Below are 11,464 nucleotides of genomic sequence, written 5' to 3'. Positions count from 1 at the left end.
ATCACAATCCATATATCCATCCATGTGTCAAGCACATTTATAGATTTGTCGCCATCATTATTATCAAAACATTTGCTTTCTACTTGAGCCCCTCATTTTCCCCTTCCCTCCCTCATGAACTCTTGATTATTTATAAATTATTATTATTTTTTCATGTCTTACACTGACCAATGTCTCCCTTCACGCACTATTCTATTGTCCATCCCCCAGGGAGGGGGTTATATGTAGATCATTGTGATCAGTTCCCCATTTCTCCCCACCATTCCATCCCTCCCTCCATCCATCCATCCATCCATCCATCCATCCATCCATTATGTCAAGCAGATATGTACGTTTGTTGCCATCATCATTTTCAAAACATTTGCTTTCTACTTGAGCCCTTGGTATCATCAGCTTCTCATTTTTCCCTCCTTCCCCACCCCACCTCATGAACACTTGAGAGTTTATAATTTTTTTTTAATGTCTTACACTGTCCGATGTCTCTCTTCACCCACTTTTCTGTTGTCCATCCCCCTGGGAGGGAGTTATATGTAGATCATGTGATCAGTTTCCCTTTTCTCCCCACCTTTCCCTTGCCCTCCTGGTATCACTACTCTCATTATTGGTCCTGATGGGTTTATCTGTCCTGGATTCCTTGTGTTTCCAGCTCTTATCTGTACCAGTGTACATGCTCTGGTCTAGCTGGATGTGTAAGGTAGATTGGGATCATGATAGTGGGGAGGAGAAAGCATTAAAGAACTAGAGGAAAAAGAACTAGAGAAAAGTTGTATGTTTCATCGGTGCTATACTGCACCCCGACTGGCTCATCTCCTCTCCATCATCCTTCTGTCAGGGGATGTTCAGTTGCCTACAGATGGCTTTGGGTCTCCACTCCGTACTCCCCCTCATTTACAATGATATGATTTTTTTTGTTCTTTGATGCCTGATACCTGATCCTATCGACACCTTGTGATCACACAGGCTGATGTGCTTCTTCCATGTGGGCTTTGTTGCTTCTCTGAGCTAGATGGCCACTTGTTTATCTTCAAGCCTTTAAGACCCCAGATGCTACATCTTTAGATAGCCAGGCACCATCAGCTTTCTTCAACACATTTGCTTATGTACCCACTTTGTCTTCAGTGATCATGTAGGGAAGGTGAGCATCATGGAATGCCAGTTTAATAGAACAAAGTGTTCTTGCATTGAGAGAGTACTTGAGTAGAGGCCCAATGTCCATCTGCAACCTTTATTGTTAACATATAGATATGAGTACATAGTTCTGTTTCTCTCTTGTTACACATAAATATATTTACATGTGTACATGCCTGTATTTAGACCTCTATAAATGTCTGTTGCCTCCTATTCTTTCCTCTATTTCCTTTTACTCTCCTCTTGATCCACCATCATGTTCAGCCTTCATTTGGGTTTCAGTAATTCCTTGCCCTTGATCAAGCCCTACCAGGCTTCCTACACCCTCCTCGCCATCGATTTGTGACTCTTAGCCTTTCTATGGCCATTCATGTAATGCTCAGTATCTGAATAATTTTATCTTGGTGTTAAACAGAGACAATAAAGATAAGAATCCAATGGAAAAGGATGTAAATGATGCACGGGGTGAATGCTTCTATAAACTAAGAAATCACAATAAGTAGGAGAACTTAGTTGGTCTCTAATGAGGTCAGCTGTCTTACAGTTGTCCTGGATACAATTTCCTTTTCTCTAAACTACTTTTAAGAATTTTTCTCACCGACAAAGCATACAACTTTCCTCCAGTTCTTTAATGCTTCCTCTCCCCGACTACGATGACCCCAATTCTACCTTACAAATCTGGCTAGACTAGAGCATGTACTGGTACAGATAAGAGTTTGCAACACAGGGAATCCAGGACAGATAAACCCCTCAGGACCAATAATGAGAGTATCCATACCAGGAGGGTAGAGGAAAGGTGTAGGGAAAAGTGGGGAACTAATCACAATGATCGACATGTAAGACACAGCACACCCCAGGGGCACGGACAACAAGAAAATGGGTGAAGGGAGACAGCGGTCGGTGTAAGACATGAAAAAAATACAATGGTTACGATTAACAGTTGATGATATAAAAGATAACAGTTGATGATATAAAAGAAATTATTGGTGAACTTGTGGACAAAGGAATACGAACTATCCAAAATGAAACAAAGAAAAAAAGGCACCTCACCACAAAAATGAAGTGAGCCCCACTGAGCTGGGGGACAATTTAAGCACAAAATTAAGTCTCCCGTCAGGCTTCATGGGAGGGGGTTGGGGTGTGAGCCGATACCAAGGGATCATTTAGAAAGAAAATATTTTGAAAATGATGGTAGCATATGTACAAATGTGTTTGACACAGTGGATGGATGTATGAATTGTGATAAGAGCTCTAATAGCCCCCAATAAAATGATCTAAAAACAAGAATTTTTTCTTTGTCACTGGTTTTTCACCAGCTTGATGGTACTGTAGCTTGGAGTATTTTTCCTTGTGATTCTTGAGCTTTGTTGAACTTTCCAGATGTGTTTTGGAAAAAACTTTTGCCCACTGTGGGAAACTTGAGAACGGGGAATAGAGTGTATTCACACAAATGCTCTATGCTTACATTTTAAGAATTCTGGGAGATCGAGGCTCGTGGAGGGAGGCCTTCATATTTGTGGGTTGGAGACGAATGCCGGTCACATTCTCCTAACTAGAGTTGTTCCCCACGATGTCCCCTATAATAATGCCAATTGTCAGGTGCTGTTTGCAAGCACATGGTTGCTACTATATGCTTGAAGGTTAACGGCTTGAAGACTGTTTGCCAGAAGATTGTCTGCCTTCACAAGAGTGGTCAGACCACCCACCCACCCAAAGTATGGCTACTCCCTTCTGATAAGGATCATAGATTGCTTCCCTGGAGAAAAACTCAGAGACCTAAGGCCAAGCCAGCTCAGGGACGACCAAGGTTAAACTGCCGTCTTAACTTTAGAACCCACCCATCTTGTTATGTATGTACCCTCTTGTTACTCGTATGCCTCTAATACATTACCTTCCTGTTACGTATTTGCATGCGGGAGATTATATAGAGGTGTGAGAGAATACATTCCCCCCTCTCTGGTTCTGGTTGTCATGAACCCTTGCCTGCCTTGTTTGAAGTTTCTTTAATTTACCCTTCAATTTCACAACCGCCGCTAGGACTTAATGACTATGGAGACTGGTTCCCCACAGCCTGCTCTTTCCTTAAAAAAAAAACAGTTTCCCTGTTCTCCATCTTGATCCTTTCCTTCAGTGACGCCTGTGAGACTTAATGTTGTGCTTAAATTGCCCCCCAGCTCAGTGATGCTCACTTCATTTTTCCGGGGAGGTGCCTTCTTTTCTCCTGTTTCATTTTGGATAGTTCGTATTCCTTTGTCCTCAAGTACAGTACTCATTTCTTTTATAGTTTATCATCACCTGTTAATCGTAACATTGTTTCAGATCCTGTTTCCATCTCTGCATGTTCAGGTTGGCTCTTTTTCCATGACGGAATGTAACATGCCCAGTCTTCTAGATTCTTGAGCACAGGGAATTACAGTAGATTTTTTCCTGTTCATTCCTCATGCTGTGCCTGTGACATTTCTGGGTCTGTGTTTTAGATGGATTTTTCTTACCATGAATTAAACTTTCCTACGTCTTTTTATGTCTGTTAAATTTTACTGGGTGTAAAATATGAACTTTCATCTTCTTGGCGGCTGGATTGTATTTCATTTTTTTAAACTTTGCAGCTTTTTATTACAATTTGGGTTAATGTTTTCACAGCAAATCAGTTTTCCATTCAATAATTTATGCATGTCTCTTGTTTTATATCATTGCTTGCAATCCCCCCCTGTAGCATCACTTTATCCTTCTTCCTCTCTGTCTCTCCTACTTACAGTCTACTCCTTTCCTAACCCTTCTGAGCCTTGTCTTTTTTATCTCAAATGGATGAACATTCTAAGAAATGTATTCCTACTAATACTATTGATCCCATTACAGACCTGCTTGTCATTTGGCTAACCTTGAGTCATGGGGTAAGTTCAGTTCCAGACCCAAAAGATGACATCATGATCATAAGTCTCAGGGGTTCTGCCAGTCTCAATTTTTTCTAATAAGCTTGTTCTCTTTTGTGATTTTAAGTTCCAAAAATTTCTGCTACTCTAGCCAAGACCTTCTAATGTGATCCCTTTCAGAGCAGTTGGTAGTGGTAGCTGGGTACCATCTAGTTCTTCTGGTGTCAGGGTTATAAAGGCTGGTATTCCAGCGCTCCAGTAGGCTAGTTGTTTCCATGTATCGTGTGACACCCTCCCCCTTCTGTGCTCCAGATGGGGAGAGACCAGTACTTACGTTTCCATGGATATTTACACAGTGCTGGATATTTTTGTATTCAAGTCTTTTTCAGCTTTGTTGTGAGTGTACCCAAGTCACTTGTGAAACAGATGGGTTCTGCCAAGCATTGTTCGGTGGAACCAAACAGCATTTAACCTACGCCCAATTTTTACCCACAATGTACACTGCTCCTGTGATTACTGTACCTCATGTCCTGAGAATGTAAACATTTGGTGCGTGTGGTCTCTTTGAGCCTCTGTCCGCTCCAAGTGTCTTCTGCTCCTTTTCGGTAGTTGCTCCCACCTCCTCGGTAGTTCCCTCGTGTCGGTGTCGTGCACTGAACCCCGGTGGGGACTGTTGGTAGACATCTGGAGCTCTTTCTGTGTGCATCGTCCTCGCTCCCATACTCTATCCACCTTGGCCTCTCCACGCGTCCTTTCCATCTCCTCAGTTTAGGGAGCAGGAGTTCCCACCAGAATAGGAAAAATTCTTAACACATAGGCATCAAGTAGAGTTCTCAGAAGGGCATTGGCCGAGTCCTAGCGTTCAAATCCGCCCAGAACAGAAGGTTGACCTGGACTCACACTCGCAGACCCACTAGCCCACTAGGTACTGATTCTGCCTCCCTTCGTTGTGGACCAGGAGCTCTTTCCGGGCAGTGGGCCGGGGTCATCATAAAGCTTGCTGCCACTTCTCCTCTTTCCAGGATCCTTATACTGTCTGGTGGCCAACATGGGAAAATTGTTTGTTTTCCATCGTTTAGAATTTTTAGTTTTAGGCAGGAAGGTAAATCTCTACTCCGTCTTGGTTAACAGTGGAAATCCACGAGCACCCTCTCAGAAACTATTGTCTACTCCTTGTTGAATTTTGCTGGTCAATTTTGTCAAAAATCCATTTTCAATACTATTCTAAAATGGAATTTTATTAAGGAATAGTTTGCAAATCCGGTTTTGGCTATTATGGATAAAGCGTTGTGGACATTTTTGTACGGACCTTTGACCAGGCATCTCTGTGTGTATCTGTGAAAGCTTTTCTTTATGTTCCTTCATTTTGCAGCATTTATGAAAGTTGCTAGGCATGGAGTCCAAGGCTGACATTTTCCCTTTCAGTTCTACAGAGATGAGCTCTTGGGGCTTACAGGGTTTCTGTCGAAAGGTGTCTGTTCTCATTCTATTTGTTGCCTTTTGTATCAAGTCTTTTCCCTTCTTTTAAGACTCTGTTTATTGATGTTTAGCAAACTATGCTGCAAGTAGATGTAGTTTTTTTTTCAATTTGTTCTACTTGGGGTTTATTAAGCCTGTCAGTTTGGGATTTGTAGCTTTTTTCAAATTTGGAAAATTTGGGCTTAAGCAAATTTTTTCCTGACATTGAACTCCAATTACACGTATGTGAGACCACTTGATAGGGCTCTGTGTTTCCTTTTGGATCATTTAGTTTTTGCTTTTGGAGCCCTGGTGGTATAGTGGTTACATGCTGAGCAGCTAACTGCAAAGTGGACAGTTCAAAGCCACCAGCCGCTCCATGGCTGTACGCTTTCCAAGACAGATTATAGTCAGTCTTCACCAAGACCATAGCTCAAAGGTATCAGTTTATCTTCCTTATTCATTGTCCACCTTTCGCAAACGTCTTTATGTTGAGGTATAATCCATGCAGAAGGCTGTATGTAATCTGTGACCTTCGTCAGTAAATGTGTTAGGTCCCCTGCACTTTCAGTAAACGGGGTGGATTGCCTGCATATGGCCGTCTGTTATGAGTCTTCCTCTAGTCCTGGCGATGCATTTATCACCCTGATACACTTGCATGGTTAGTTTGAGTGAGCCGCTCAGGACTCCTTTGGTTACACACGACTGAAACCTCACTCAGAGTGATTGCAGGGGTAAAAAGGAAAGAAAGAAAAGAAATGATCCTGGCTCATTTCATTGAGAAAACAAAACAAGCGTGTTAAGTGTCAGCAGGCTGGTCTCTGTCTTGGCTCTGCTTCCCTCGGCTGCTTAATCTGGCTTGTATAGCAAGGTGCCCCGCTATCAGTAGTGCCTGACTTAAGTACTGCAGCTCGAGAAGCCACCACAAAGAAGGGCTCTCTTTCCCAACAGTTCAGACACCTGTCCCAGGTGATCTCTTAGTGATCTGGCTGGATCACTGCCCCCAGGCATGCCAGCAAACCAAATTGTGGTAGCCAAGGTGGTTCGGAGTATGTCAGAGCCTGGTGTGGCGACAAGCGTGATTAAGCATCAGAGGAGCTTAAACAGAAAGTCAAGTTTTGTTACATAGAAGAAGAAGAGAATAGAGGTTAAGCAGGTAAAAACCACACCTCGTAATTAACTTGCCCAGGAAAAGTAGTAAGCGGTGAGAAGCCCAAGGCCAGCAAGTTGATTCCAATTCAAATGGCAACTTCTCAGGGCAGTAGAGCAACTTGGCAGGCTTTCCAAGGCTGCCATGGTTATGCCACACCTTTCTCCCGCAGAGAGTGGCTGGCGGTTCAAACCACTGATCTTTCTGTTAGCCAAGCACTTAATTCCTGTGCCACCATGTCATGGGACTGGGCTTGTCTAGGTCACCTCATTTGTCTTACCCTGAGCCTGGTGCTTTACTGTTAAGTCATAGGCCCTCCTTAGTCAGTACTCGTTGAGAATGCCCGTCTTCTTGCCGTGTACAGCCCTGGGATAGAGGAGTTCGAATGAAGATAGCCATGAGTAATTTATTGTCAAATGTATATACCCTGTTTCCCCGAAAATAAGACAGTGTCTTATTTAGTTTTTGCTCCCAAAAATGCACTAGGTCTTATTTTCAGGCGATGTCATATTTTTCCATGAAGAAGAATACGGTACACATTTATTTATTGTTTTATTAAAAGACACCTCGCACTTCCTGTCTGCTCCGGCTCCACTGCGGCCAACAGTAAGCTGCACGGCAGCGCCCGCAGCTATGGTCCAGAGTCCAGAGTTACGGTAGCTCTGGGGGGGGGCTTATTTTCGGGGGGGTGCCTTATATTTCAGTGAGAGGCAAAACTAAGTAGGTCTAATTTTCGGGGGATGTCTTACTTTCAGGGAAACAGGGTAGTCCTACTAGTAGCTTTTAATATTCAGAAGAACAGTGGGAGTTTTTGAAAACAGAAGAGGCTTGAAATGTTTATTATTATTAGATCCAGAAGTGCTTTATAAGAATTGTGGGTTTGGGACATTGAAGGTTGGCCAAATGTTCACATGCATGCTCCTGTCTTTTCTCTTAGTGTTGGACCAGGTTCAGTCCTTCCTCCCCCAGATGGCCTTGGCGAATGAGAAGCTAAGAAAAGAAATGGCAGCTGCCCCCCCTGGTCGGTTTGATATTGAAAATGTTGATGAGCCTCTTGGAAAAATTATACAAATGGTAATTATACTTTGTTTTCTTTTTGTAATGTAAAACTGCCAGTATGCCTTGTGACTTTCGTTCTAAATGTTATTTTTCCTCTTGGAATGTCAGCTCCTGTTCCCAGCATCCCGTGAGTACTTAAGTCATTGTATGAGCAAGGCCTTAGAGGTCTGTAAGAATAGTCCGAATCATTGTGCAAAAATAAATGTGCTTGATGGAAAGATTGCTGATAATAAGGGGATTCCCAAGAAGTTGGTGGAAAATGAAGTTTTTCTATGAATGTTTGAGGCCCCCTCATGTAAGGCTTGTGTGAACATTGTCTCAATATATACACCTATCCTATTTTTACACTGGAATTCCCCTTATAACCCTTGTGTTAGGACACAGCTGACTATGTTATTGATAGTAGTAATTAAATTCATCAGCGGATCTGGTCACCTCTACCTCAAAAACCAAACCTCAGAAGATGTCCCAAATCTATCCCCTTCGTTCAGCCTCTGCTACCACCCAGCTGGGTCCACTCCATCATGGCCTCCCCCTTGGGCAGCTGCGTGCGTTTCAGCAGGTCTCCTGCATCCAGACAGTGCTTCACACAGGTGTGTGGTGTGCATTTGGGACCCTCGAGGTTTCCCATCACACATCTCATCAGCACAGAGTCCTTGGGGGCCTGCATGGCCCCCCTCCTGTTCAGTCCCCTCAACATAGGGCACTCCCGTCCCTGTCTCCTTGTTCCAGATCTTTTCCTTATGTCTAGCTCCCTGTTTGCCAAAATGCTGTTTTCCAGATTTCAATGTTTTGAGTACCCCCTGTCACCTCGGCAGACATTTCCTGATGAACCCTGTCAACTCACCCTGCTCGAATACTCTTTATTGTCATGGCCGGACACTGTGTTTCTAACCGTATTTGTTCATTGTCTTCTTTCACCGCTAAGGGGAGGGAGGGGCCAGGCAGGCAATACCCTACATTCTGTGGATCAGGCTGTCTCCATTGTCTCTCCTTGCCTGTTCCTTGGCTCGGCAGTTGTGGCAGTTGTGGTGCGAAAGGAGCCATAGACATGAATGAAGACACGTGGCCAACTTCACAGGCTTTGTTTTGGTTTGTTGTTGATTTTTTCTGGTTGAGCCTCTAGTACCTACTCTGGTGCTTGCCTCTGCGTGGACCTGGCTGCTGAGATCAATTGTTCCAAGTATGCTCCGTCTATACAGAACTAGTTTCTAGGGGACCTTTTACCTCTTGTAAATTCAAAACAAAACTCACCGCCAGTCTAGTCCGTTCCGACTCAGTGAGTGGCTGTGGAAGACAGTAGAACTGAGCCCGTGGTCTTACAAGACCATAACTCTTTATAGGAGCAGAAAGCCTCAAGTTTCTCCCAAGAGGCAGCTGGTGGGTTTGAACAGCTGAGGCCTCTTGGTTAGCTGCCCCATGTATGACCCACTACGCAACCAGGGCCCCATATAAACAGAAGAGGGCTTCAAATGTTTTGTGGAAACATTGCATTATCTTTTAATTCTACTTTCCACCAACTTTCTGGAGACATCCCCCCCCCTTTATGAATCATGATTTTGGACCATGGCAACTAAAAGCATAAAACTATGATTGTATTTGATATAAAACTCAAAAACCAAACTCAGTGATCGAGTTGATGCCAACTCATAGCAACCCTAGAGGACAGGGTAGAACTGCCCCTGTGAGTTTCAGAGACTGTGTGGGGGTAGAAAACCTCGTCTTAATCCTGTGGAGCAGCTAGTGGTTTTGAACTGCTGATCTTGCAGTTCACAGCCCTACGCGGAACTAAAAAGCATTTCTTGCCCCTGAGCCTGAGTAGACTCAATCGCCCATTGTTCTCAACCAAAGCCCCAAACCCACTGCTGTAGAGTCAGCTCTCCTAGAGAGCCCACGGGCAGAGTAGAACGCGCCTTCCGTTTCCACTAGCGGACAGCCCATCCTTATCCCTGAAGGGCCGGTGGGTTTGAACCACCACCCTTGCAGTTAGCAGCTGAGTGCTTAACCAGTGCGCCACCAGTGCTGCATGCTGGTTTCTGCGGTTTTATGATCATTCCACCCGGGAGCCGCCCTGCAATGATTTTTCCGGTGTTTGTTTTGTTTTTGTTTTTTCCTGCAGGACGTGGCCTTATTTGAGATGGAGCAGCCTGCCGCCAAGGAGGAGGAGAGTTGGGCAGGGAGCGCGCAGGATGGCGTGGAGAGCAGCTCGGACTCTGAGGACGGGGACGTCGGCGTCCCTGGCGAGGTCACCCTCGAGACCTTGAAACTCCCCAATGCAGCAGGTGGCAAAGGCAAGATAGAAGTTTTGGACGGCCCCGCAAGTAAGAAGAAGAAGGAGTGACACGGGGAGTGAAGTGAAGGCAAGGCGCCGCGTGCCCGGAGTCTGCGCGGTCCCCTGTGGGCGCATGAGCCGCAGAGGCGGACCTCGGAGCTGGTGCGGGTTTGGGACCGGACCATGGCGATAAATCAAGTCAGGCCGTTGTTGATGGTTTGCTTCCCGGTGTCTTTAAAAGCCAGGTTTATGCCGTACTGCATGCAGTCTGTTCATCGGGCAATAGCGTGGTGGGAAAGGGTGAAATCCGTGAGATGGTGTTAGCTCATGATTAGAAAAGCGGCGCCAGGGGCTTTGACCTTCAACTTGTGAAAAACCGTGTCCTCCACAAGCAATAAAACGAGGTGCACTTGCACGCAGGGGCGAGCCTGGCCTTTGATCTCCTGCTCCAGAGTTTGAGGTCAGACACCGCTGAGCTTCGTGCCTGGTGATGCTTAAATTTGCTGGCATCTGCATAAATAAACGTGGACTTCTGAAATGCCTGTTTCCTTTTAGAAATATAAAATCACCTTTTTCGTTGCTTGGTTCTTAAAGTGATTGCACTGTATAACACAGCCTCACGTCTGGTAGGTCACAATTGTGTGGTGTCCGTGGCAGGTCTGATGCAGGAGACTGTTGTAGAAGAAAGGCGATTTTTACATCCGCTTTAGCTACCCTGAGGTATATTTGTTTTCATTTTAAAATGCTCTATGATTGAATGAACGTATGGAGAATTTTTTTAGGTAGAAGTATTAAGTGTTGAAGTTTTGTGGGTTTTTTTTCTTTTTTCATAAAGACACCCTTTCTGTCTCGGTTATCAAAATCATTCTACCTTCTGAAGTAGAAAATGGAATCATCACAAGACAAGTAATCCAGCCTCACTGCCATCGAATCGATTCTGACTCAGAGCAGACCCTACAGGACAAAGTGAACTGCCCCTGTGGGTTCCCAGGACTAAGCCTTTGTGGAGGCAGAAAGCCTCATTTTTCTACAAAGGAGATGCTATTGGGTTTTGACCCTCATCTCATAGTGAACCCACTGCACCACCAGGATTACTATAAACACTCTCAAAACTCTTCGCTCTCAAGTTAATTCTAACTCATAGCAACCTTACAGGATAGAATAGGACTGTTGTACATGTGGGTTTCTGAGAGTGCAACTCGTAATGGGAGTAGAAAGCCTTGTCGTCCCACAGGTCAATGGTGGTTTCAAACTGCTGACCTTGTAGTTAGCAGCCTAACACATCACCACTACACTACTGTAGCTCCTACACAAGGAAAGTAGGAGCGAACAGAGACAGGCAATGAGGGTTTTTCCCCATCCAGAAGTCAAGGTGGTCCCAGGCTGGGATTACTCAGGAAATAAATCTTAGGAATTTAGAGACTGCCTGTCTTTGAAGCTGATGCCACTTGATTGCTTGATCTTTTGGGGTTCTCTGAATCCTAGTCTTTCTTTCCAACCCACCCATACCCCGAGCTGCCTCAAGGT

At 44.6% G+C, this 11,464-nt stretch overlaps 1 protein-coding gene across 1 annotated transcript in view; it reads left to right on the top strand.

Annotated features, from left to right (window-relative positions):
• The window catches only part of NOPCHAP1 (NOP protein chaperone 1), a 14,630-nt gene extending 4,155 nt beyond the window's left edge, over positions 1-10,475 (top strand). The window contains exons 3-4 of the mRNA XM_004700337.2: positions 7,544-7,680; positions 9,785-10,475. Of these exons, the coding sequence (XP_004700394.1) occupies positions 7,544-7,680; positions 9,785-10,006 (359 nt within the window). The 3' untranslated portion in view covers positions 10,007-10,475. The remainder of the gene's footprint in view (positions 1-7,543; positions 7,681-9,784) is intronic.
• Positions 10,476-11,464: the final 989 nt, after the last annotated feature.

Source organism: Echinops telfairi, unplaced genomic scaffold (genome assembly GCF_000313985.2).
Source record: "Echinops telfairi isolate 266 unplaced genomic scaffold, ASM31398v2 ScPeMD7_2;HRSCAF=8, whole genome shotgun sequence".
NCBI classification, from domain to species: Eukaryota; Metazoa; Chordata; class Mammalia; order Afrosoricida; family Tenrecidae; genus Echinops; species Echinops telfairi.
The sequence above is the reverse complement of the archived record's forward strand: the minus strand, read 5'-3'. Positions and strand labels throughout refer to the sequence as shown.